This window comes from Pygoscelis adeliae, unplaced genomic scaffold, assembly GCF_000699105.1.
Source record: "Pygoscelis adeliae isolate BGI_AS28 unplaced genomic scaffold, ASM69910v1 Scaffold38, whole genome shotgun sequence".
NCBI lineage: Eukaryota > Metazoa > Chordata > Aves > Sphenisciformes > Spheniscidae > Pygoscelis > Pygoscelis adeliae.
The window spans coordinates 3,779,957-3,801,941 of record NW_008825614.1 but is presented as its reverse complement, the minus strand read 5'-3'; the positions used below and the strand labels follow the sequence as shown (position 1 = coordinate 3,801,941).

General features: G+C 34.3%; 1 protein-coding gene across 1 annotated transcript in view; it reads left to right on the top strand.

Moving 5' to 3' along the window:
* Nucleotides 1-21,985, top strand: part of C2CD5 (C2 calcium-dependent domain containing 5) — a 65,501-nt gene that overhangs the window by 9,419 nt on the left and 34,097 nt on the right. The window contains exons 7-9 of the mRNA XM_009333010.1: nucleotides 2,576-2,727; nucleotides 8,195-8,280; nucleotides 14,045-14,153. Of these exons, the coding sequence (XP_009331285.1) occupies nucleotides 2,576-2,727; nucleotides 8,195-8,280; nucleotides 14,045-14,153 (347 nt within the window). The remainder of the gene's footprint in view (nucleotides 1-2,575; nucleotides 2,728-8,194; nucleotides 8,281-14,044; nucleotides 14,154-21,985) is intronic.

The window sequence follows — 21,985 nt, the reverse complement described above, 5'->3', positions numbered from 1 at the left end:
ACTCTCATCTCTCTTCTTTTCATACTCATTCAGTTTTACATAACCAGTGTGATTTCTTTTTTTTTCCCCAGAATTTTTTTTTGTAGTTTTATTTGTCTGCAACTCAGTTTATATTCCACAATTTCGAAATGTTTTAGGTTGGATTACTTATGTTCTTTCTTTAGAAGCTGAAGTGGTAAACCTTAATATGACTTTTTTGAATTTATATAGCAACAGTATTACGTATCCCTGGGTTGTGATCCACCAGTTTCCTAACTAATAATTAGTTCTGCCTTGACTCTGTGTTTGTACAATAAATGGTTTTGTGAGGGCTTCTTATGATACACCTTCTGTTCAAGATTTTTCAAGTTCAGTAAAATCAGGTTTGAGTGTTTATGCTGGGCATATAAGAAAAGATACATTTTGAATTTGGACAGTTCCGTCAGTGATTTAGAGAATGACCCTGAAGTAGTCTCATCTTTTCTTGTGTGCTTTGCTTTTTACTGTTGCAAAACAAGTAGGGCTATTGCAAAACAGGTAGGGTTACAGTGTACTTGTAGAGAAAACTTCTTATGATGAGAGGTAGAATTTCTTGATCTTTCTTACATCTACTGCAGCACCAAACACAGTTTGAATGCAATTTTTTAATGTGTATACAAATTAATAGAAAAATACTTGCAGTTGTCTTCAAATCGTTACTACTTTGTTGCTTGGATAAATTAGTTATTTTCTGTTTGGTAGAGCGATCCAATTTCTGGAAGGAAAAAACAGCACCAAAAAGTATACTACTTATGCTGTGTTTTCAGAGGTGTTATTTGAATTAGCCATTTTCATTAACTTGAACTGTTGTGTCATTACAGTAGTAATTAGGCATTTTTGTCGTGCGGGCGTCAGTATGCTCTTACTTCTCAAAATTACTGGTTTCTATTTCAAATCATAGCTTGTTTTAACTTGTCTTAATTTTAAAAATTTGCCATCAAAGAGCTTCTGGATGCACTGCAATGTAAAATAACAGTGGTGATTTAAAAAAAAAAAAGGTGGACCTGGTAACTACCAACTTAAAAAGCATTCATAAATAAATGAGTAGCTTTCACTCTGGAGCAAAATGTGGAAATTCCACCCCCCAAATAATCCATGTTCAGCTTGGTGGTGGATATTGTCAGAATCATTGTCCCATCAGTCAAAAAAACGGGAATGTTTCTCAAAGCCAGCACAATCAACTAATACTTCTTATTATTGGCTTTACTAACTCGATGCCCTGTTGCCAAAGAATCAATTACACATTTACAAGCTAGTGGTTAAGCTGTTCCTTTCTCTCTTTTTATTTCATCTGGACTCTTGCATGCTAGGAATTAAAATTCTTAGAGTCTGCTTAAAGTAAGAGATCTCCTCTAGCTAAACTTCCCTGAAATAATTAATAACGTAACTTTGCAACCTGTTTGTATGTATTGTTTTCTTTTCTTCCACCTTGGCTGCAAATTCTCTCAGGTCTCCGCTGGTTCATCCGCCAAGCCATGGATGCCGCTCGACTCACAACAGCCCAATTCACACTGCTACTGGCTCACGACTTACTCAGAACTTCTCTGTGTCTGTTCCCACTCTCATCTACACTGGTACGAGACTGCTCAGACTCAAGAGCTGGGGAGAGGCAGGCCACAGGCACAGTGGTCGCAAAGTGCAGGCAGGCAGGCAGTGTAGGCAGGTACCACCCATCTTTTCTCCCTCATTTTCTCATGGAGACACCTTCTATTGTCAGTGAAGAACTACTCTGTGTGCAGCTGCTGAAACAAAGGCAATAGTTCCTTGAAAATGCGTCGGAGTCTCTTCCACAAAGCCACACTCTTCATTTCTTTTAAACATGCTTACTTTCCAAGAAATTAAGTAAAAATAAGTTGATGTGTCTGAGGAACATTCGCTATTTTACAGTCATTGGAGGAAATCATGTTTTGATTGGCGTTCATAATTGCTTTCAAGTGTAATTCAAATACGGTATTTAGGTTTTAAAATGGTTATAGGAAGGGTATGTGCCATTTGTGGAAGAGATGGTTTTGGAAAGCAGGTAAGTCAATCTGTGCATAAGTGAACTGTTTGTCAATATAGTTGTTCCCATAAAGATGCTCCTCTTTGCTCTGTTTTTAGCTGTGGCATGCTGCTGATGCTATAGGATAAGGAAACATTCCCCCCCCCCTTAAAATGCATATGTGTGTATATACATAAATGTATGAATATGTATAAACACAAATATAATTTGAAATCATTTTTTGTTTATTAAACTAACTCAAAGCATTGTGTATTTGACCAGATTTTTAAGCCATAAACTGTTTTCAGTTTTTTCTTTTGCGTATATATAATTTTTTTGTCACATCTCATGCCTTTCATTTGGCTTAATTGTTATATTGTAGATTATCAGCATCTATCTGTAGAATGCTGAATGGGTAAAACAGCATTTCTTTGCCTCTGGCCTCATCCCCAGTCTCGCACCTAAGGAATAGCTGCTGGCCCTGCCCCAGTCCCATCCTGGTGTTTGGATCATGCTGCTGTCAGCCAGGTCCTTTGGCACAGGATTACTGAATATGTTTCCACCTTCTTCTGGCAGGATTCCCTTCAATGAAGATCCCAATCCCAATACTCATTCATCAGGACCCTCCACCCCTCTGAAAAACCAAACCTATTCCTTTTCACCTTCCAAGTCCTACAGTCGACAGTCCTCTTCTTCTGACACAGATTTGAGTTTGACACCCAAAACTGGTAAGGCGCTTCCACCCACTTTTTGTTTAATTTGTGTTTCTCTTTTTGTATTTTCATTCAACCCCTTTTTGCTTTTTGGCATTTAAGTTATCAAAATGATGTGGAAATTGGAGACTTCAGATAGCACACCTCAAGCCTGACAGGATTTCTGTAGGGCGAAAATTTAAATCCTGCCTATATTTCCACTATTCTGGATAACATTAAAATGACATTTGTAACACAACTGTATTCAAATAGAAATAAAACATCTCGGAGCATTAAGGGAGTCCTAAGTAATTGCCTTTTTCTTATTTCCTCCATTTCATATTACAAATCATGGAAGTACATTTCTTACCACAGTGTGTTAAGGACAGTGTTACTAAAAGTATGTAGTCTTCAAGCCTAATGCGTTATGCTATAAATATATTGTATACATTTCTCTGATTTTTAACTCCTTTTTGCAAATGTAATACTAGAAATGTAGCAGCTGCTGTCGTCTTATTATCCTTGGTATATGGAAATGGCTTTACATACACAGTATACTTTTTGAAAGTAACTTAAGCTACACTCCAGCCATGTTCAGAAGGCATTTTTCTTTCTCCATGGGTCTATCATTTCTTCAATTTGTTTCCTCCCTCATTTTTCAGTCTGTGATTAGAATCATGTCAGTAATAATGTCAGCACAACTCAAAGAATTATTTTCTGTTTACTGTCCATTATGTGACCAATGCCCTGAGTTTTGCTGCTGTAGGGCAAAATATTTTGCATAATTGTTTATAGAAGTTTGGTTGCTTTTTAAATGGTGTTTTAAATTGTGGTATTTGAAGCTCAGAACATTCTTGTCTCCATCTAGTCTAGGCAATTTTTAAGCATTTTAAAGTAGTTGATTCAGCTTTACTTGATAGCACCCCTTTCAAGAATTTTTCCAAGCAGATAAGTTAAATGTTGCATTAAAATGCAGTTATATTAAATATTTTATTCATTTTATTCCCTAGATATCTGTCAAAAAATGTTCCCAATTAGGAAGCTGTCTTTCTTAGTACTATTTTCTCTGTCCTGTTTTTAAAAAAACAAACAAATAAAAGCACACTTTTTTTTTGTCCTTTTGTGTAAATGATAACTGTTTTGTGGGTAACCTATGGTGGTCCCTTGTTTAAAGGACCTACAGATATAACTGGATGCTCATTATGTAGGAGAACCACAAATCCATGTGTTTGGTTTACTGAGTATTTGAAAACTTGTTTCTTTTGATCAGATTTTCTGTGGTAAGGATCATGTCGTGTAAAGGATTTAAATGTAATGTAGATGGTCATCTTTATAGATGTAAATGTTCTGAATTTCTGAAGGTGGTAATTCACTGAATTTGTCAAGGTTTTAAAGCAGCAATCTTATATTGTAATGTTAGGTAGGTGGATGGGCCCTCTCATCTTTAGTTGGTTCATGCAGAACTGAAACAGATTGTGTAATTGGTACCTCTTGTTTTTAGGGATTTTTCAAGTATATAAAGATATTTTTTAGCTATCTTCTTAGTATTAAAGCTAACAGTGGGCGTACTTTTGCTTACTAGCACCGTCTTTTCAGCAGCTTTTAACCCTGCTACTGAAGCTTGTCTTAAGAGGATTTGCTGATTGCATTTAAAAATTCTGTATCTTGGTGTTACATGCTAGATTTTGAATCTTAATAGCTTAAAAGGACAGTATCTCTTGAGTCATTTTACCATTTACCAAAAATTTGATGATGTGCAGAAGATACTTCCATAACATACTAAATTCAGTATGTTGTTCTTAACAATTCACTGTATATGTTTAGACCTCTGTTTTCATTTCCTAAGACTGTTAAGTTGGAGTATTTCAGTGTGAAAGTTGGTGATGTTAGTGTTTTTTAAAAAAAAAAAAAAGGCAAACATCTCATGTGACACATTAAACATTATAAAATTTGAGATACCCGTTACTCAGATTGGCTGATGTGAAAAATGAGGTATTTTCTGATGTTTCTGCAGTAGATTGTATTCCTCTTTATTTCTCAGTCAGGTAGCTAGTGTGTTCACGTGTTTGAGATGGAGACTAAGCTGGAAAAAGAGTGCAGATACCACAATTTCACAGTATGAATAACTAAACAGAGAAGATTGACACTTGGATCTGCTTAAACATCTAGTTTTCAGTAGCTCCAAATCAGGAGAATATTACCTTAATGTCTTTTATAAAGTACAATTGTGATTGTGTTATCCATTCTGGTCTATATCTGGTCTAAATATGAGGGGAAATTACTCTGTGCTGAGAAAGCTTGTTTTGGTTTGAAGTCAGACTTCCGTGAATAGTGATATATTTTATGCGACTGCAAACTAACAATATCAGGCTGACAAAAAGCATGACATACTTTAATTAGGTAATACATTTTGATGTGACATAGTATATGTTTGGAGGAAATGGAGAAGGTGGGAACTCCTTTTCTTTGTCGGAACATAGAATTCTACAAGATTTATGACTCTAAAAATCATAAAACAAATCCATGACTTCTCTGGAAAATAACTTTTTATACCTAAATAATGAAAGTAATCAGATTAAGTGTGTGAGAAGACTCTGTTATTTAGCCTTTACTCCATAGTATTTGTTACCAAATTTTGTATAAAATTTAAAATAAATGTTAGATTATCATGGCTTTTAAAAAATTAATTTCAAAATACAGTTAATCAGGTCATGATTTTTGAGAACATGCTTCTCATTCACATTGTGGAGCTGTATTGTCATTCCGTTTCTTTGTATGTTAAGAAATAATTTAGCAATAAGTGCTGGTTCATTTGGAGAAAAAAAAAAGCTTCATTTTGATTTCTTCCGTCTGTTTCTTTAGTCATCTTCTGAATCTACATCTCTTTGTCTCTATTACTTTCCTCCACAGCACCTTCCCCACAGGGACCTAGGATTTTCCTGTTTCCCAGCTCCCCTACACTCTCTTGTGATTCCCCACATCTTAAAAAGTCCTGTCTCCTCCTCTCGGGGTCTAGCCTTAACCCTCTACACTCTAGCCATGTCAGCCCAGTTGTTCTGAGGAAAAGTGTTTCTTTCACTGAAGAGCTGCTTCTGGCTGCTTCTGGTAGGATCAATCTATTATGGCCTTTTAAACAAACTTTTAAAAAAATGTTGTTGTTATTTGATACAGGGGCATTTAACACACAGCCTTCTATAACCCTATGTTTTTGTTCAATTAGCCTCTGAAAACTGCTGGCTACATGACTATTCATACCATCTCCCGTCTGCTCCAGAAGCTTGAAACAGCTTCAGAACTTCTTAAAGGATTTGAAACATATGTAGTTTATGCTACAGAACGCTCTCCTTTTCCCTCACAAAATTTCCTTTGGTAATTGGACTAAAATAATTTACTTTTTTTTTTAATCCCCCTTATTCCCTTCACTTTGTTGTTCCTATATTTTGCATGGAACAAGCACTTGCTCATTAAGACATTCATAATTTATTGAAATAATGGCTATCAGATGGCTAGCGACTCCACTCTTTAAATTAATCTTTTAAACAAAGCCCGTACAAACTTTTTATTTGTACTGCCTCCTTTTCCATTTCACTGACATGCATTATTTTCATGGATTTAAATTAAATAGTTGATATTACTGCTTTTTTCTGTAGAAACTGTTTTGATTAGTTTGTATTTTTTGAGTTTGTTTCATGTCCAGTATTTATGCTATGTTTGTCTGTATTTAATATTGTATAGTCCCTGACAATGATGTTTAGACTCAATGCCAAATAGTAAAAGCAATTTAATCTTGTTTAATGGGACTATACAGATACTAATCTTTTTGTTTCCTTATCCAAGAACAGCTAAAAATATTTGTTAAAAATTGTAGTATTTTTATATATAATTATATGGTAATGGTAGCTTAGCAATTTTTGGAAATACTAGGAATGAATTAACATACAACATTAAGTCCGGTATTATTTCCAGATCTCCCAGTCTTTGGTTAAAACAAATAACTGCACTTCGATGTATATGTACAATCTCATTCATGTTTATTAGATGCTTGATCAGAAGAAAAAGGAAACTAGCAAGGAATTGTTATGTTAATTCTGTAAAAGAAAATCTTGGCTTCATTCATAACTGTTTGCACTGTGGTGTTTGTATTTCATCTTGCTCCTGATGCTTCTTTTTGTTTCTTTATCCTGTGCTTTCCTATACAACTTAGGTTTTTATTTTTGCTTTGTCAAGTTAGCACTGATGGTTTTTAGATACAAGAAATAGCAATGATAGTATGGTTTTAGGCATGAAATATTACCAAGAAAATCTGATTCACCAGCATTGTGTTTGCTTTAGGAAAAACACAATCTTGGTATGTGTTTATTTTTTACTTTTGTGATTTCTAACCATAGAGCAAATAACTTACTGTCATACATATAACCTGCATCTCGACACACTCAGTTCTAAGAGTACAGTTGCTTGATAACAGATAATGGGATAGCAAAGGTATTTGTGTATCTAATAAGCTTTCCATCGCTTCAGAAAAGCTCCTATATTGGGGGGGGTAGGGGTTGGGAGTAAAATACATGAAAGAAGGAAAGAGAGAATTACCCATATTATGCAAAATTGGAGTTTCTTATTTTCATTTACAGATAATCTGCAGGTTATGCATGTCCAAATAAGTAATCAAATAATTGTGGTAATTTTAAATGCTGAGCAGTAGTCCTTAGCTTATCTGAATGAATCAGATGAGTGAATATTTCATTGCATAGGTATTAAAGAAAATAAAAATAATTGGTAATTTTTTTCAGAGTTTATGTTTCAAATCAAAGGATGTGCATTGCCTTTGCAATTTTCTTTTTAGTCCTAATCATGCATTATATAGCTACTGCTGTAATTATGTGTACAGTCTCCTCCCAGTCGTTAGGAAAGGTGATTTAGTTACTCTGAAACTCTCAGAAAGCCAGTTGTTTTTTTTTTTAACTGATAATGATAGTAGAGAGAAATACTTTACTATAGAGTAATCTGGCAGAGAGGCATTGTTCAATAGTGTGGAATTAATGGTGACTTTGCAGCCCTTTTTGGTAACGGCTGGAAATCTGACTATGTAGGAACTTTCTGTGAAAAGCAGAGAAGGTAGATATATATTGAAATCATAGACAAAACTCCCAATAGTAACAAGTAAAAAAAAAAGGTTTATGTCATAGGAAAGAATTGCAAGCCCAGGTCTTAGACTCTTTGTATTTTGAAGTTTTTTTTTTAATTCAGGTTGACAGCAGAAAAAGATCTTGGATCATGAGGTTTTTGTTCAAATGCTAAAAAAAACCACTGCTATCATGTGAAAACCAAACCCAAAAAACAACCCCCCCAAACCCAAATTAAACAGATGCTCAGTGTTTTTTTTCTGAAAATTAAAATTATGGGGATAATGTGACTGTTTTCAATGACTACTTTATATATTTTTAAATCAAAGTTTGATTACAAGTTATATGTTTCTTTGACTGTCGTTTGTACTGATACTCTTCAGGAATGGGCAGTGGGAGTGCTGGAAAAGAAGGGGGGCCATTTAAGACTCTTTTAAGACAACAGACTCAGTCAGCTCTGGAACAAAGGGTAAGGCACTCTGTACTTATATTTTGATCTACTAAAGTGAAAATTTAGCTTGTAGTAAGTTAAATGTTTCCTGTTACTTTCTGTTTAAAAATGTGTGTGATTTTTAGGTCTGAAAACTTACTGGAAATGTTGAACATTTAATAGCATTTTTATGCACAAATTATTTAATTTTTAATATATTACTAAACCATTAAGAAGAGCGGAGGAAGTAACTGTAATGTGCACAGCACTCAAGTGATTACAGTTGGTGTTACAAGAAACAGAGCAAAAATTACTGCTATTTAGTCTCTGTAAGTTAGTGATGCATGTGTAAATTTAATACTTTACCATCATGTATTTAGTTACATTCTTACAGAAGCCAAATGCAGAAACATTGGAATAGCTTTAAACAAGGTGAAAATCCCATTTATAATTGCGAAAACTTTCAGTTTTGAAAAATAGATTTGGTGTATAATTTAGCCTTCGTTCTACTACATGAAATGGTGTGCATGTAGCCTTTAAAAAATGGTAACTTAAACCTAAACCACTTCCCAAGCAATAAAAGGGCTTTATAGATTTACAGGTTTTTGAAGAACCTCTATAGGACTAAAAATGCTATCTGTTATTATGCTGAATAGGCTGTATAATAAAAATAGTGTTTTTAATTCTTTGTTTAAATTTTGGAATGAGTCCTTGCAACTTTTTTTCTACAGATTATATACTGCTTTTGTCAAAATGTTATTAGTGAGGTGTCTTGAAGGAAGAAATGTGTCTTCCTATTCAGAAATAAATTCTAGCTTAATTACAATTTCTGACTACCTGAACTACTTACGTAGAACCATATACGTTTGTTGAAAATAAAATCAGCTATATCTGTGAAATATAAGTGAATAGCTACTATTTTGAGTAAGTGGATGATTCTCTTCTCATTTTTTGTGTTATCCGTTGCTAAGGGAGGATCACCTCATAGGTTCTGTAGAAGGCGGGTATGTTCCAAAACATTGTGTGACTCTTTTTGTAGCCCTTTTTTCTTGTATTGAGGGTTTCTAGACAATTATTTGAAATATTTTGGTTTTCTTTTTTGTGGGGTTTTGCAGATTTCTTTTTAATCTTGTTTATGCAGGATTTTGTTTATATTTGTTCTGGGCTTTTTTTAAGAGCATTTATCAGATTGGCATACTTTTGCTTAGTGTTTTGCATGTTGATACATTTCAGTTAAAATTTTAATTTCTCTTTAAATACAAATCCATGGCTTTTTGCTTTTAATGTTTTAGTTTGGAAAAAAAAATGCTTTAAAAAGAGTCTTTTCTCTGTTTACCTTTGTTTCTGCTAGCGTTTCAGACATTTCATGGCTAATCTGGTATTTCCTTAGGAAGCTTTTTAAAAACAATTAAAAATGTAAATTAAGAACACTTAATGTGTTTTTAGAGCTTGAATTATTTGCACATTGTTTTCATGAGACCTGTATATTGTCTAGTGGAAAAAAATTACTGTAAAATGAGATGGAAACATGTTGAATCTGTTATTAATGATAATGATGCAGCAAAGCATGCGGACTGTTAATTGATACAAAATATATGTTCATACTGTCTTTCTGAAAATACCATGTTTGATGTGTTTTTGCTACAGTTACCTTTTTTTCCAGTTACCTAACTATAATGAATAGCCCTTGTAAGTTATTTTGTCTGTTTTAAAATTGCACACATAGTGTAGTCTAGTTACCTGTCTGGATTAGTTAGGGTAGCACTTATTTGGGAAGACAAAGAATAAATTCAATATGTATAATATATTTCCACATGTATTAGATGTATGGTAAGTTCTTTTGAGTCTTGGTTCAGTCTGTTTGCATATATGGTAATGCTAAGGCATATTAAACCCAGTTCATTTAACTGTTTGTCTCCACAGCTGTTTTTAATCAAATGTGTTTTTAATGTGTCACTTAACCCTAACTGCAAACCAGAACAGATTTTGTTTGAAGGGTAATATTACTCTATTTCTTCCAGGAAAATACACCAGCCATGGAAAACTCACATATATGTTATGTTTTACATTAATATGTTTTTAGTAATTCACAGGATGCCTATCACGCCAACACACCTGTTGATAGCAGGTGTATATATATAGCACAGCTATCTCTATACACCTGTTGATAGCAGGTGTATATATATAGCACAGCTATCTCTGTGTATATTTTTCTCAATAAATGTATATGGTACATTTCTGTCAGTGGGAAAATTTGAGCGAGCTTTACTCACAAAAAATTAGCCTATGTTTTTGTAGAAATGGCCAAATGCCATTCTTGATGGTATTTTATATCTCTGTTGACCTCAACTTGGACAAATGCTGTTTTATTCCTCCCCGTTTGCATTCTGCAAGTGCTTGAGAGATCTTTGCTGCTGCCTTTTCAAAATGGAGATCTATTGATCATCTCCAAAGAGCACTGCTAGATAACTGTTGTGTTAGAGTGCAGTTCTCTGTGTGATTCTTTTGGCTGAAATGCTGACTTAAGCAATTTTTCTTTCCAGCGACTTCTTGTTACTATCCAGCCCATCCCCTCAGTTCAGTTGAAGAAAAATTGTTAAGATTGTTTGGCCACCTTGTGAGATGGCACAGTAAACGTGCCTAGACTGAAAATAATTCAACCAGGAAATTAACAGTATTTTAATATGGACCAGTTCCCTACTCTGGTTCAGCCCAAAAAGCTCTATGAACATACCTAAGCGTTATCTGAGGGAGTGGTACAACGGTGGGAATGAGTGAATGGCTGGAAGGGAATCTGAGAACTGCTTCAGCTGACACTAACACCAAATGATATGTGTGTGTAGCCTTGTTCCATGTGCTTTTTCATTATTTTGTGTGTCTTTGTAGGAAATGTAATTAAAAAAGAAGAATACTAGCAATACATGTGTGCATATACACAAACATTTTAAAACATTGTATTAAACAAATATTATGAGGATTTTATTGTGATCCTATCAAACTTTCCCCAAATGCCAACTACAAAATCTCTGTGTAGTTGCAAGGATTAAACCAGTGACAGTTTTTTCAGTGTCTATGCAGTCAATGACTGTGAAATGGCGTAGTGAATTAGTATTGGTAAAATGATTGACCATCTTCAGTTGTAGCTTGGAAACTTTAAGATCATCGTGTATTCTCACACATGGGAATATTGTGTGCTTGCTTCACCTTGATGTAAAGATAGGCCTTTGCAAATTGCAGTAGTAGAGGAGATTTGTAATATGGAAGCACTGCATCTGGTTTTTATGGAATTTCTTGTTTTCCATGCAATAAGTATAGCTTTATAATTTTGAAGTGTTACAGATTACCACATGCAGTTGAGGCTGGAACTTGTATTTGAGTAATAAAATAATAAAAAACCCCAAACCTCTAAATGAGTTTAAAAAAGCAAAAAAGGAAAAAAAAAAAAGCCATCATACGAAGTGATGGAATTCCATCTGCGTCAGAATGAATGAGACATTGTTAATGGAATAAGAGCATGTCCGAATGGTTCAGTGAATCAGTTACTGAGATTTGTCTGTGGCTGAAATTAACTGATAGAACATAGGTCTAATTTTAGCATGTATCATAATATAGACTTGCAAGTATCGATATGCCCGAGTGTATTGATTGAGGCAAAACCATATTATTACTTTAAATTTTATTCCTGGTTTGTAGTTTAGGGAATCGGGCAAAGTGGAAGTCTAAACATGTTAAAATTACTTGCAGTACACAGACTTATGAAAATGAACAAAAAATCAAAGTAATTCCTGAATCTCCATATAAGATTAAAAAGCATTGGATTTGCTTATGCTTTAGAGCATGGATTATTGTTCACTTTGTTCACTACATACTGCTTTAGCACAATGTAAGTGTGAGTATATATATGTATGTATAAAATATAAATGGCTTAATGGAATTTCATGTAGGTGGCATATGCAGTAAACTTATTGATTTCTATAGTTCCGGGAAAGCTAATTATTTTTAATGTCATTAATATGGGATAACTATATTCAGGGGACAGAGCAAACTTGTGTGTTGATATATTTAAATGTAAGTTATGCAGAATGAGTGTCATGGAATTATACAGGGACAAATATTATCAGTATACTTGTGAATCAGTTGATACTACAGAGCCACAGTGAAAGAAGGTTCTAAACAGTGTTAATGTACTGGGTTTTTTCCATTTTGTGGCATGAAGGACGTGCAAAAAAGGAGTTCGGACTATGTTGTAGTCAGAGCTTTCTGACTGTTCTGATAACCTGCAAAGTACTTTGTGATCTGTTAGAACTTTCCGGGGGAATCTTTTTTCTAGCCCTCTCTAGAGATCCATCGATGCTCCTGAAGACAGATTAGTCAAGCAGGTTTTCAGAGTCCTGTGATGAAATCTTCCCGCTTTTTAGTTGCATCATAAGGCACAACTGCAGGTTTTGGTGTTTTGGGGGGTGTTTTTATTTGTTGTTTTTTTTTCCTTCTGGTTGTTGATGCTATGGTTGCTGATTTCAAAGTTTGCCTCTTAATTTTGACAGTCTAAGCCGAATGAAAATTCAGAAAACTTGAAGTTTGTAGGACCTTTTAAAAGTTGTAAGAGTTCTAATAACAAGGGTGGTAATAATTCTGAAGTGTTAATTTTTAAATCTACATTGGGCTTTAGTTTAAGATGACTTTTCATGCCATGTATTGCTGGAAGAACCGTGATCCTCGCTTAATCTGCAGCCTGTACACTGTTTAGGTGGAAGTTCAATTGAACTGTACTGTTGCAAGTGCTTCAACTATGTGAGAAAGGAATATATTCTGTACTTTCTTTCATATAAAATTATGGTGTTTATTTTTTCCATTTAACCAATCATCGTGACTATACAAACCATGATTGCATGATTTTTCTTTTATTTTTCTTTTTTTGCCTTTATGCATTTAGAATGGCTGAACATAAATCTATTGCCTTTCCCCCGTGAGTGTGCTATCATGTGTATATTAGACATTCCATAGAATGTCTCTCTAGAAAATAAAAGCTTCCCGTTTTGGGCTCACCTCCTTTGAATATGACTGTTTTACTTCATCATGTGTGTCACGAAAAATTACTGTTAACACTTATTTTGCCTCTTGTATGAACTACATTTTTGAGTAGTTCCTGAAACTTGGTAATTCTTCATTTTAATTATGAATTGGTAAAAACTAATTTATGCAAATGAATTGGAAGTGAACTTCCTTAGTTTAAGAACTTAGAGTTGTATTTCAAAGACCTACGCTTTATTCTAGAAGATGGATATTCACTAGGAGAGCAGTCCGTTAGTATTTTTTAGTTATGTTTTCCTGTAAGAAGATATTTATCCTTCTTGCAAGACTACAGTTTGTTTTACCCTGTGCTTCAGGATCAAACTGCAGTCAGTTGTAACAGTAAGACCTAAAAAATGGGGAAAAATGTTCCTTTACTTTGCATCAGCTGATGAGAGTAAAATTATGTTGTCTAGCTGCCATCCTAAAAGTGGACCAATAGAGGCTTTGTTAACACAAATGTGTAAAGTTTTGATTATTTATTAATATTGTGCTGAGATACAACTCTATGGGGGAAAAGTATTCTTACATTGTATAATACCTCTGCTTTTATTATACTATGGGTATATGAAGACATATGGTTACATAGTGCTTAGTAAGCCTGAAGGACATGTTTGGCCTAATGTAACTGCTTTGCTTGTATTTCAGGGAAATTAGCAATTCACTGCATGTTTGTTGGCAATCAGCGGTGGTTGGTAAGCAGTCATTTGATGTTTCTTTTTAATCATAACAGGAATTTCCATTTTTTACCTTGACGACCTTTCCACCAGGCTTCCTTGTCCACGTTGGTGGTGTTGTCAGTGCACGGTCTGTGAAGCTCCTGGATCGCATTCACAATCCCGGTATGTTAACACAGTAACAACTTCCTTGCCCAAGTCCAGTCGTAATGATCACGTACTTCTAATCTTTATAACTTTATAACATATCAGTATTTGGGTAGATACAAATCTATTCTAACAATGTATATTAAAAGCAGTATTTTTCAGACAATCATTTAAGCTTGAAAAATAATAGTAATACAGAGGGTATGTTTTTAGTGAGAAACTTTTCAGCAAGTTAATGAAATAATAAAGTACTTTGAATCCAGTAACTTTGCATTAAAAACTGTCATTGAATTATTGGGGGTTTAATTATTTTTTTACCACTCCTTTACTATTAAAACTTGCATCAAGTTTTCCATTCAAACAAAAGTAAGATGAAATACTTGATCTTAACTATGAATGTTTTCTAATTTTCAGCTCCTTGAAATCCTTAAGGACTAATGGCTACAATTTAGCTCCATACATGTTTTTAACCTCTTTTTATAAAACCTTTACAGCTTTGTTTCTGTTCTTAAAAACATACACTGAACAGTCCTTTAAGATTTTTATTTAATATTTACCTGGGAACCCCAGTACTGGAACATGTGTATTTTGCATGTCCTAGTTCTGACATCAGAATTAAGTGACTTTTGACTCTGAAGACTTTGTTATATTCACTGAGACAAGCCAAGGAATACTCTGTAAAAAGTTGGAGTTAACAGCGCACTTAAAAACGCAGACAGAGGAGAGTAAAAAATAGCAGCTGTAGTGGTTTTGCATGTACTGGTCAGGAGTAATAAAACAAAGTTTGTGCAAATGCATCTTTAAAAGCAATTAAAAAAAATAATAATCTTTTTTCCTTTTCTTTCTTCTTCCTGTGGCCCAAGGCAAGTAATTCTGCAAGCAGGTAGATCGTTGCTGATCTAAAGATTCAATAAACTGACAACATGAAATAAAATCTGAGATTTAATTTGAATTTAAAAAAGTAAGAGATTTTTTAAAAGCATATAGAACACGTTGTTCTTTTTTTCCTATTTTTAAGATTTATTTACACAGTGGAGAGAAGATTAAGAGAAATGTCAAAGTATAATTTATATGTGGGTGCTCCCTTTCTTTGCCACAAAGTTGTCTTAGGCTTCTGTATTTTCAACAGATTTCTGGTACAGGTCACTTACATGCAAAACTTCCTGTGTGATAAATTTATTTAAGACAAAAGGAAAAAAAAATCAGTTATGCTCAGAAGTTTTAAAAACTAATTTCTTGCATTATGCACTCCTTCATTTTTACCAACTGTCTGAAAGCAGGATAAGAAATAAGAGAAGATAGAGATGCATATTTGCACAACTAAGTGGCTCTTTGCAGTGTTTTTGTGGGACTTGTAGATTGCTCCTGACAAGTGAATGTAAGATCCATGATACTTTGAACTCAGTATATTGCAAAACAATGAAAACAAAAGGCGGAGTGAAGGCACATGGCTATGGGAGGGCAGGTGAAGAAGTAGAAAAAAAAATTTCTGATATAGTGATGATCATACTAAGCATGTGAGTCAGCTAAGTCTGTAAAATATTAAAGGAAGCAAATAAACTGGCGAATGAATAACCAGGAAAACGTAGAAGAGGAAAGAACATTTGAAGGGGTGGATTGAGAACTTATCAATAAGACAATAATTGCTATATGCTGTACACTTTGATCACGCCTAGTGCTAGATTGCTATAGCATGCTCCTTTTTTTCCCTTTCTATTTCAGCCTCTTATTAACTCTGCTGTCTGTGTCTTTCCAGTTCCTGTGGAGTGGTGTTGTCAATTGTGTTCTTGTTGGTAGTTTTTTTTCACTATTCTGCTCCTATAACTGATCTACTAATTTGCTGTTTTGAACTCAGCCTTTGTCGGAATAATGGGTAACACAAGATCATACAAACTGCTAGACTGGAATAGTTTCAATTCAGGTATTTTACTAGTCATTCAGTACTACATATGCTGACAGAAATTATGGCAGCTCAGTGAAGTTCTTAGAAATGCTGTAGGATATTTAGGTTAATGCTTCAAATTTAAATCTGTTTAACCATCAAATGCCTAAATGTCTTGTTTTAATGTTGTTAAAGGCTTTCTTTAAAATTGCAAAACATTGTTTTAGAATAAAATAGTATTGCTAAGAATAATTTAATATCAATCCGGAAAGCTGAATGTTCAGATGATTATTTTGTGGTAGCTTTCAGCTCAGTGTCCATGAAGCAAATATTTTTTTTTTTAGAGAAAGAGAATGGATTCTTATTTATACAGTTGGGATCATGTCAGGTATGATTTCTTTGTTTTAATAACTTTTTTTTTTTTTGATTGGTTGGTTTGATTTGGGGGGGCTGTTGGTTTTGTTTTGTTTTGCATGAGCTTGCACTTTCTTCAACAATGGCTGTACTTCTGTTAATTTCAGGAAACTGATGAATGTGTTTGTTCTAAATAATAGACATAAAAATTGTCTGAGAGAATGGAAAATAGACGCAGAGGATGATCTGTTTAAAGAGAAGGGTAGCGTGTAGTCCAGAATTTGTTGGTTCATAAGTTTTGTATTGTAAAATGCAATCAGCTTGCAGGACTTACAGCATAATGATTTGAACTTTTTAATCACTTTAACACCTAACTTGAAAAAAGCCCCAATATTCTATTTTTTATGCAGTTTTAGGGATCACAGTGCATAACTTCTTTATACAGCTGCAGAGAAAATGGATGAGTTGATGATGCAGCCTACATAAAAGCTACATAGAGTACTGGCCTCTTATGGGGAGAAATAAAGACTGTTTTTTTTTCCTGTGGAAATGTAGCATGCTTTGTCAAAAAGAAAGGCATAACTTCTCTGCGTATAATATCCAGCCAGCAGACCTTGCCAAGCTTCAATGTTTTTAAAGCTGGCACAGTAGAAAGGTATAAAGCTGACCTTGGGGGGGGGGTTGTTTCCTCCAGAAACAAACTTACTTTATTAGTACTTCACTGTTGCAGTGCAGCTCTGTGTCATTTGTCTTTGGAAATTGCAGTGTCATGCTCTAAACTTCAGTTTAAATTATCTATATACGTTTTTCATTTCACGAATAGTTCAATAATAGGTAGTGCCTAAAACTATTGGCTCATTTTTATATTCTTGTTCCTTGCTACAGTGAGCATCCTGTAATGTTATAATTATGAGGGTTTCTGTTTTTGTTGGTTTTACTTGCTTGTTCTAAAGTGATATCTTTTAAAATGAATTTTACTTTCCGTATGAAAATAATATTATGAAATTCTCAGATCTATTACTGGTATAGCATAGTCTGATCCAAGGTGTTAAAAATAAAAGTGTCGAAATCTTGCATCTTGTATGCTACCTTGGAAAGTTTGAATTAATTGTTGCTTCTTCGAGGTAGCGTTTAGTAGGATGTTACCATGGAAGACTTTTATTAGAATAACAGAGTAAATGAGTTATGAACAGACAGTAAACATACATTGAGCTGCGCTAAAAAGTGATCCAGAAATGTAAGCCTAGGAAGCTAAGGGGAAGTCATGAATTCATTTCTTGACAGAATATTCAAAACAGTAGCCTAAATTTTTTAGAGATAACAGGAAAAAGAAAGCACATATATATAAAAATGTGTATATATATATATATATGCATTTTATACCCAGAGGTGGTTGTTACCCAAAAATTTTTGAGTAGAGAGGTCTAAACCAAACAGTAATTTTAAAGTTAATACCTTGCTGAGAACTGTCTGTATTTCTGTTGCCTTGCCGTGTGTCAGCAGCTCTGTAGTAACATTCTTGATTAATCCTACTGGTTAGGAACTGAGCAGGTTATGCTCATATTCCTGGAAGTACATTTTTTTTTGCAGTGCTAGGTGCGTTGCTGAACGAAGAAGCAGGAAGAGAGTAGATCAGTTGTTAAATATGATGTGATGGATAGTAGAGTTGCAGATTACATACAAGTTAACTCTGTCTTAGACTGGAATAACGAATATGCTGTGCAGATCTGTTACCATTGAGAAAACAAAGGAAAAGTTTTCTATTCATGGCCCCCTTCTAGAGCTTGCTTGCTAACTCTGTCATTGCTGGCTAATACTTGGACTGAAGGAGAGCAGGGATTTATACAGCTTAAGGAAAACAATACTACGTCTTTACATTACATTCACGTTAGCAAGAATGTAATCACAACCATGAGTAGGCTAAAATTATTTTCCTTTTTGAAAATGTTCAGGCTTCATTTAAGCTTGCTAGTAACCTGTATTAGCATAGAAGGGTATTTCTTTTTTTTGCCAATGGCAGGGAGGCTTGTTTAATTAAGTGTGTAAGATACAACAGGGCCATCTGATGGTGGTGAAAAGTCAGAGATTTGAAGATGCTTGAAAATCACATGTGGAAGTAAAGACTGACTTTATTTGATGACTGGAAAAGAAACTACTTAAACATCTGGGAATTGCATATAGTTCAATGACAAGTGTTTAAATGTTTGTAAAATTACGAAAAGGTGATGATCAAGATGAATCTGCAAAATAAAAGTAGAGAGGCAAGAGCACAAAGTCATAGAAAAGAGGACACATAACACAGTGGAAGAAATACTGTGGTGCTGTCTCTGAAAAAGAATGTTAAAGATGTACTATAAATATAAACACATGAAAGGAATCCTGGATCCAGAAGACTGGATCTTTGTTAAAGTTTCTCCCCGAGGTTAAATATAGAGAAGAAAGGTTCCTTAGGAAGTGCAAAGAACTTGCTGAATAAAGACTGCTTTTGCATACGGCTGTTTCATAGCACTGACATATACAGTGTTCTCACATAATTACAGTTTTAAACTCCTCATTCAGGGAGCTGCTTCAGCAGTGATTCTTCAGCTCCAGAAGTCAGAAACATGGAAGGAGAAAAGGTTTTTAATAAAATCCCGAAGGATCTCCTGAGCTCCTTGTTTGATATCCAGACTTGCTGTTGGAGCGTGAAATTCTCCAGAACTCTGGTTTTATATATGAGAAAACGCAAGAGGAAAGCTTGAATATGTTTTGGTTCTGTAACTGAATGCTTTTTTTCCCCACAAAAATACAAACATACAGTGAATGTGCAAATTACATTTCATACTGCTGTCTGGGGTGTAAATGTGGCATACCTGTAAGAACACAGTACAAAATGTCAGAATGTTTTTGTTGGTGTCTGATGTGGCTACCATTCAGAACCAGTAGAAAAACAACATTCTGAGCTTGACCTCTCGCCTTTTCTTGGAGAATTTCCAGGTTGACTTCTTGTACATCACCGTCTGTTGATACGATAATGGGAGGTGAAGGCAGTTGTCAGAGGCTTTTCTGAACAGAGTGAGGGTTGCAATGTTTTTCAGTAATATTTTACTCTACTTTTCTGCAACCTTTCCAGAGGAGTGAATATTCCTAAATAGTTTTTGTGGTTAATGTGAATGGTGTTTGAATGTTCTTTTTTGAAGCAGATGCACCCTTATATTAATGAAATAGTTTTCTTTGGGACTGTGCATTATCTTTCTTTTGGAGGGTTCTGAGTAGATATTTATGTAACTGAACAAAGGGCGGTCACTGTTAGTGAGTTTAGAATAGTATTCCTGTGTTCTGTTAGAGATTCATAAATTAATAAACTTGGCATTTAAAACCCTTGGTTTAGAATTCTTTGCCTAATAGTAAGTAATGCTATTTAATATGTTCATATTGATTTAAAAGTCTCCCTGAAATTTGGCTAATGGCGTGAAAGCCATAGTAGACTTTTCACTGCACAAATGCTCCAATAAAGCTGTTGCTTATTGTACCACTACAGCTTGTTTTTGAATTGATAGTACGTAAGAGAGAGAACCTTGGTCTTGCGGACAATTGTTATTCTTGCACGTAACTCTTCCTAATTTCAAAATATGGGGCTTGACTAAAACTACTATCTTGATATAATTTCCTTCATGGATTGCAATGAGTTTTTTCAGCCTTATGATGTGTCATCTGTGGTTGCAAAGATACAGTTGTAGAACTTCTTGCCTGGCTCAAAATATATTATTGTTAGAAGAAAACTAGAATTATTCTGGTTGAAAGGACACCTGCCTAACTACTACATAATTACAGGTAAACATGTCCTTGTAAAATGTCTACGGACAGTATTGTAGGAAAGTGGCACATAACACAAGTTCTAACTGACCATAACAGGATTATAGAAATAACTGGTTAAATGTTAATGGATAAGATCATTATCCGAGCTGAATTAAGCAAAAGAGACTTTCCTTCTAAGTGCTAAGACTAAAGTTCCTCAATATGCCATGTTTCATATAAAGAAATATCATAGTTTGTTTTTTCCCCTGGTTCAGTTTGTACTTTGGATTCCGTTGGTGCAATTTGTCGTTGACCTTTTGCACTAATATTTTCAGTGGTTTTTGTAAGTTTTGAGTTTTTTGGTCTCTTAATGCGGTCTCATTGGGGTCCTGAACTTAACCCAAAGGCACTGTAGGAAAGGCTCCTTGGATTCAGAAGTTCAGAGAGGCTTCTCTGACTAGTTTGTCTTAAAACAAAATGAACAGTTATGAGTGTACAGAAATAATGAATGCAGAGGGTCTGTGAATGTAACAAGTAAAAGCCTGAGTGTAAACAATGAATAGGAAATGCAGAGGCAGTATAATTTCCTGCCAAATAATGCTGTCCCATTTTGCAGTTGTGCAGTGAGGTAGACAGTCTGTGTGGCAGTCAGCAAAAAAGCAGCAATCTTGTCTGTGAACATCTGTCTGTGTTTGAGAGATTAATTATTTGTGTTTAAAATTCTGTATGTTTCTTTCAAGGACTGTGTTAGATAAATTAGTATTACTGTTGCTTGTTTTAAGATTCCAGCTAGTTTGGCTTGTTTAAAGCTTTAAATCATACTTGTAGTTCATTTTGTGACACTAGTTATAAAATAGATAAAATGTGGTTTAAGAAAACTTGTCCTGTTACAGCATAGTGTCTCCAGCTTTGGGTAATAGCCCCTTTTGTTGCTCTCATTTGAAGATGTCCTTTGAAGATTGCTCATGTTTCAAAAGGGGTTGCATTTATTGTGCCAAGATGACAAAGCAACAGAGAGATAAAAGATAGAATAAGTAGTTTCTTTATTACCTAGCAGCTATTCAAAGTGGCAGACCTTGCCTTTGTTAGTGTAATAGGATCAATTAAAACAGATTCCTAGATCTTCTTTAGTGTCCCACTCATCTTATGATTAGAGGAACCTTACGCACAGCTGTGAGGACATCACCATTATAGGATGAATGACTGATCGAAATAATAACTAAAAGCTGGAGTGACAAAATTACATATTTAGGCCTGGCACACTGATTTTCCAGAGACAAACTAATTTCCAATATTTAACATTTTTTTTAATGTCTGGGCAGTACTTTTGAACTTTTATTATTCTAAGGAAGTGTAGTGAAGTTTAAAACTTTATTTTTAGTGTTATCTTAATAGTTTAATTTTAGGTTTAATTTTTAATATGTACATATATAAGTACTCACCATCTTTTTTTGTCTTCAAATGTATCTTTTGATTTTATTTTAGTTTTTTAAAATTTTATTTAAGTTGTATCACACAATTATTTCCTTTAGCTATAAATTAAATTATTACTGCAGTTTTGGTATTATTGCAGGATTTTTTTTTTTTTTTAAAAGATGACACTTTTTTGCAGCTTGGGCTGTTCCTATCAGACCTTCATCTACGATTAAAAGCAAAAGTTATAGGATGTATTACTGTTACGGCTGTATAGTTAATGTTTGGTGGTATTTGCAGCAGATTTTGTTGAACCAGTTTATGGAGAACTATTGCCTCAAAGATTACTTTTAATATTTAGAAAAGGTTAAATTATGCTGTAGTCTGTCCAAGTGATTCTTGCATGTTTATTCCTAGATCAATT